Below are 5927 nucleotides of genomic sequence, written 5' to 3'. Positions count from 1 at the left end.
CAGAAAAGGGCCAAACAGATCCACGCTCCATGTACGGCCCTTATCACAGCCATCACTTGAAAACTTGACTCTGACCCTCGGAAGACTGACCTGACATTTCACAGACCGCCGGGGACCTGTCAGGTACAGGACCCTCATGGGGACCTGTGACGTCATTCATTTGCATATTCAAAACATGACGTCATCGTGTGTTTTAGAGGCGACCGGTGGGGACCGAGGATGTAAAACTCATTATTCAGACGTCTTTTTTGATATTTGACTTATTTGGGCGACTTATGAGCAGCAAAACACCTGAAAACATTCACATGAATAACTCAGATCAAATGTCAAAGGTCACACAGGCATCAAAACACAGTCTGGTCAAAGTCGTCTGGACGACTTGGTTTGTGAAATAACTCTTCTGATTAATCTCTGAATAGCCAAATGACAAAAGCATCTGCTGGTTCAAATCTTTGCAATCTTTTTATTGCAAACATGAACAGTAAAGAATTGGCTGGATCACATCCATGAAAACATGTCAAATGTTTTTCATAAAGTACAGCTAACAAACATAAAATAATACTTGTATATGTTTGAACAAGTACGAGTATTGTCCACATTCTCCATTAAGGCATTTATCAAATAAACAAAAGGATTGATATAGAACTTCTTTAGTAACTCTTCCTTTTTGTGAATAAATAAAATCAAAAGTATTACTCACAGTGTCTCCAGTACACTGTGTATTAATCTGAAAACCCAAAGTATAAACATAAAGCTCAGAGTAATACAGGTGATTTTGTAAAGTCAGTCTAAACAAAAGCTCTGATGAAAGTATAAGAAGATAAAGTGAACAAGTGCAAAGTGTCTGTGTGTTTGACATGAAAGACAGAACTGGCAAGAACCAAACATTTTCAGTATTAACATATTCCCTAATTTATGGTAGGGTTAAAAGCCAGAACAAACCAAACAAATGCTCTGAGATAAAAAGATGGACTGGAGAGAATAAGTGTGAACAGTGTTTGGTACATTTCAGGTCAGTTCTATCCTCCATTTTGGAGAACAGAACTGACCTGAAGTTGCATGATCTTTTCAGAGTCATCGTCTTTTCTCACACTCCCTCCGGTGTGCTGTTATTCGGTTCTTGATGTAAAACTTAACAGATTCCCAGGTTCTATGTTTAAAAATTTCCGGCGCTGACCTGATGCAGTCTTCACATTGTCTTTTTCCTGGTACCCGTCCAGATGTGATGTGGTCCAAGAGCTTGTTTTCAACCAGCTTCACCTCCTCTTCTGTCCATTTTCTTTTGGGGCATTTTCTTGACACACCTGGAAATGAAAATAATTTGACCACAAGTTTCCAAACAGGCCTGACTCTAAAAAGCTGTGTAGAGTTTAGAGATTATATGTAGAGGAAATTTAGAAATGCATGGAGACAGATTGTTCAGAAACTTTGTGAAGCAGAACAGAAAATATGTGAGCAGCAGCGGCTCAGGAGGGAAAGGATTTGCCCAGTGAGCAGAATGTTGCTTCTTCGATTCTGGCTCCTCCTGAACCTTTGCTGCACTGTCCTTGAGCAAGACACTAAATGTCAAACTTGCAGGGTGGCACCTTTCCTGACACTTCAGTGTGAGTGTGTGAATATTTGGCACTGATACATAAATGACTTTGAGAGCCTTAATGAGTAGAAAAGTGTTGCATAAATGTACCATTTAGCAGCACAGTTCAGACTCTTTACCTGAGTTTGAAGGAGTCTCTCTCTCCTTTGTAGACTCCCAACCACACAAAGGTTCTCCTGGAAGACAAAGCAAATAAACATCAACATGTTTGGCAAAGTGGCAAAAGTGATGAAAAACCAAGCATGCACTGTATAATCTAACATTGTATATTCAGAGCTTTATGTGAGCAGAGCCTTCAGCCACATTGAGTTACTTGACAGATGAAGAAGAAAAGGCAACTTTAAATTACACTCTGATGATCAGGTAATTCATTCTCAGTCGATAGGTTTGACTCTACCTGTAGAAGCTGAGGGGGAGTGACGTTCGCTTCTTTGGATGTTTCCTCCCACTCTTCCTTGAAGACTTGCTGCCAGTTGAGGGTTCCTCTGAACAGACAAACAGAATCATGACCTTTGACCCACCTCAGCTGGACTAAACCCAAATCAGATCAACTGGGCCACACTTAAAGGACAGAATTAGTTTGAAAAACAAAACTAAAAGTTTATCTGAAGTGTGTCTGGAGGCTGTAGACAATGTGGCACAAAAAGTTGTTACCTGAAGAAGTTGAGGGGGAGCGAAGTCGCTTCTTTGGATGTTTCCTCTCACCCTTCCTTGAAGATTTGCTGCCAGTTGAGGGTTCATCTGAAAGACAGAAAATAAAGACTTGACCTGTAGACCAAAACTAAAAGCAAGATGTTATGAGCTCATACAAATATGAAAGAGGACATATGCAAAATCAACTTTTAGTATCTTTTAACCATGTTACATCACTGTCCCCCATTGTTGTTTCTGCATTTTCTAACAGGAAGTCAAGGGCCCTGTGTCTTTTTCCAGTTGTTTTAGTCCTATTTCACATTTTATGTATGAACAAAAACTAAAACAATTATTTTCTTGTGTCCTAGTCTGATGCAAAGAAATAAAAAGCATCATAAGTCCTTTTTAAAATTTACAGATATCACATTATTCTTTATTACCCCTTCTACCCCCCCGACCACACATACAATTAGAATTTCTTAACAAGCAGTCATGTACCTGTAGGTGTTGTAGAAGACTCGCATTGCGTCTTCGGTTGTGACATTTCACTCTCACTCCCCTCATCCTCACTGTCAGACACTTCACTATCTACATGCACTCTCTCTGCAATATGAAGAAAAACATTTGTTTCAATGCCCCATATAAAGTCTGACAAAAGATTTCCTTGTAATGCGTTCTTACCATAAGGTTCAAGGTTGATCTCATCGAGATTTTTACCCTTGAACTCTGACACTCTTCCCTGTTCAAGGGCCATCAGCACTTTGCTGATTTTTGCAAGTTGTAACGTTCCTTCAGGTAAGCGATAAAACTTTCTATGAACTCTGATATCGTGTCCCAAAAAAATCAGCTAACTGGTCCATCTCTGTGTCCGTTAGATTTAGTACTTTAGATAGAGTTGCTACATGCTTGCGCAGTTTTGTGGATGACAAAGACTTTGGCTGTTTGGCTCCACACTGGTGGGCAATATTTCTGATACAATCCGTACCTTTGTAAAATGATGCCTCTGTCGCAGGCTTGGCAAAAAAAAAAAGATTGTCATCCAGTACACCACATGTTTGACGATTCTGTACAAGTAGCTCCATGGAGTCCAACATACTTGGGGTCAGGAGTATCGGCACTTTTCTGTCTCGTTTGCCGCGAATTTCGATGCGCTGGAAATGTCGACAGAGCTTCTTCTCAACTTCAGATAAAGCATCAGCAACATCTAAATGCAGATCAGTGGTGTTTCGAAGAAGATATGAATTCAACTTCATTTTCGATACTTCTCCTGCCCTCCGACGATTGAACAGAATTATTTCACAAAGAGTTACTTGTGCAAGATTTGCCCAGTTCTTCTGACTTTTATCAGCTTTGAGCTTTTCTTGGTACCGTTTAGTTTTACTGTTGAGATGCATGTGCATTTTTTTGACATCGTCAGTAAAAGGCAGAAGTTCTGGAGCATTCCACTTTGCTTCATTAAGCGTTTTCATGGCTGAAGCTGACACACATTCATTCCATTTTGTGGTATACATTTGTTTGAACCTTTTCACATTTCTCACATCATTTTCCTCTCCTGCTATCATTGCTTCACATTCTGCAATATCTGCCATTTTTTTAAGGTTGTGCCCAAGTTTCAGTGCCAAAGATGGAACAGCAAAGACCTCATCTTGCTCTCGGAATCCCGCGGTATCTTTAACAGCCTGGATGACATGATAGAAGTTTGAGGGAAGAAAAAAGTCCTTGATACTCTGTAGCTTTCCCACCTTCCTAGCACACACCAACAGCCTTCCAGCCTCACGCATTTTAGTTCTGATGTATTCGTGTTTTGTTTTGTCATTGCCCATTTTGTTGCACAAGTGTTCTCCAAATCTGATGATGTAAGCATCACTTTTAACTGCCTGTGTTACTTCATCTTGCTTCATGTCACTGATCAGTTTCCATAATTTTTTATTTACTCCCTCAGGAACGGGCTGTGCATAAGCACAGAGTGCTTGAACTCTGGATCGACCTGGTTTTGTGACCTCGCACTTCTTGGCCAGTTTGCACCTTGACATATGTCTCCAAAGTGCCTTTCGTCTAAACAGCCCTTGGCAGTTCAAACAGTGCATGTAGTCTTTAACATCCACATTTTTAGCAGTGGTTTGTTGACGTGGCACCAGCTCTCCACTGCCAGCTTTCAAAACTTTTGTGTTGTGTTCACGGTTGCCTTTATTCCTCAAAAGATCCAGATGAACTCTTCTTTCTTTAGACCCCTTCGGAAAAGAAAGTGCTTTCGCTACCTCCACCTCATTCTTGTGAACTTGGGCCAAGTGCCGTGCCATTTTGTAGAATGGTTTGCAGCAGAAAAAACAATACTGCCTTTTGTTGTACATTCTTTGTCCATATGCGGTCTTTCTCAGTTTCATCACTGTAACCTCACTGCTGCCGTCACGGTTTAGCTGGGTGCCATTTTCCTTGTGTTTAGGTGAGGCGCAGTCTTCATCTTCTCTCTTAGGTTTGTTGTCTGGTATGACACGGGCAGATGAGGGACTGCACAGGTTCTCTTCACATTCCTCTGAACAGCTCACAGAGTTAGGGACCCACTCATCACAGCTGTTTTCAGTGCTGATAATGAAGCCGTCTGAAGTGGTACCGGTGTGTAGGCCTAAGGATTCTCTGGTGAGCTGCAAATGCACAACTTGGATTCAGAAACCAGAATAAAAGTGGAGCTCTACATCACATTCCAAAACATTGAGCAAGTCATGTTTTGTCACATTAAAATGTTTTTTTAAGAACCATGGTCTTGGTCAATCCAAAATACTGGTAAACATCAGAAGTGAATATTCATGAAATTTAAAAGGCCAAGGTGTAGCTTTTTTAGAAAATCTGACTTAAACCAAACTTCGCTTCAGCTACACAGCCTCTACTGGGCCACGCGTAAATGACAGATGTCACTTAAAAAAACAAAACCTAAAACTTGGCTTTTAAATTTAAATTTTTCTGATGTTTACTAATATTTTGGATTGACCAAGACCACTTTTCTTGATGAAAAAAAAAAAAACTACTAAACTATTAAAAGAGGACATATTATGTCCTAATCTACTTTTAGTATCTTTTAGCTTTGTTACATCAGTGTCCCCTCATTATTTTAGCAAAAGTTGTATTCTGATTGATTGAGTAATTCTATAATGTTTTGCATCTGGGGTTTGAGCGCTCTGAAAATCTCTGATCACTTATCTCCGCCCACTTCCTTACACTAATGAGATTTCTCCCTCAGAAAAAGAGTCCTGGTCACACATATAGGGTTGAAAGATGTTGTGTAGCAAATATTTACATTAAAATTTGTAAATCAAACTCTCCTGCTCACCAGAGAAACAAACTAATGTGAAGAGGCGGGGCTTTATCGTTTCTACTAAATCATCAGTGCACAAACAAGAGACAGAGAGAGAATGAAACTTACAAATAACGTGCTCTCAGTCCTCTCAAGCTCCGGCACATCACAGGCTCGAGGAGATGTAGAAGAACTGGGCAGCTCAGGGATGACAGTGTCCACATCAGAGTCCATGACCTGACCACAGAGAAAAGTACATGTCACAAAATCACCTTCAGTGAAATCACATCAACAGTCTGTGTAGAACTGTCACCAAAAAATGTACATGGAAAAACAAATGAAACTTTACTTTGAAATTGTTTGGAATGGAACTCATCTTTTTGTTATGTTCATTTGATCTGTTTGAAAGGT

General features: G+C 40.1%; 1 protein-coding gene and 1 long non-coding RNA gene across 2 annotated transcripts in view; one reads left to right on the top strand and one right to left on the bottom strand.

Moving 5' to 3' along the window:
- mast2 (microtubule associated serine/threonine kinase 2) overlaps window positions 1-5927 on the top strand; it is a 57057-nt gene that overhangs the window by 40437 nt on the left and 10693 nt on the right. The window contains 1 exon segment of the mRNA XM_055165294.1: window positions 2976-3022. Within this exon segment, the coding sequence (XP_055021269.1) occupies window positions 2976-3022 (47 nt within the window).
- On the bottom strand, window positions 444-2016 carry LOC129412183 (uncharacterized). Its single transcript, XR_008633599.1, has 3 exons — window positions 1992-2016; window positions 1714-1770; window positions 444-1304 (listed from the first exon to the last, which is right to left on the bottom strand). It is a non-coding gene; the product is annotated as an uncharacterized LOC129412183 (long non-coding RNA).

Source organism: Boleophthalmus pectinirostris, unplaced genomic scaffold (assembly GCF_026225935.1).
Source record: "Boleophthalmus pectinirostris isolate CB_2022bp ecotype Guang Dong unplaced genomic scaffold, ASM2622593v1 HiC_scaffold_7, whole genome shotgun sequence".
Lineage (NCBI taxonomy): Eukaryota > Metazoa > Chordata > Actinopteri > Gobiiformes > Gobiidae > Boleophthalmus > Boleophthalmus pectinirostris.
This window is presented reverse-complemented; position numbering and strand designations above follow the sequence as displayed.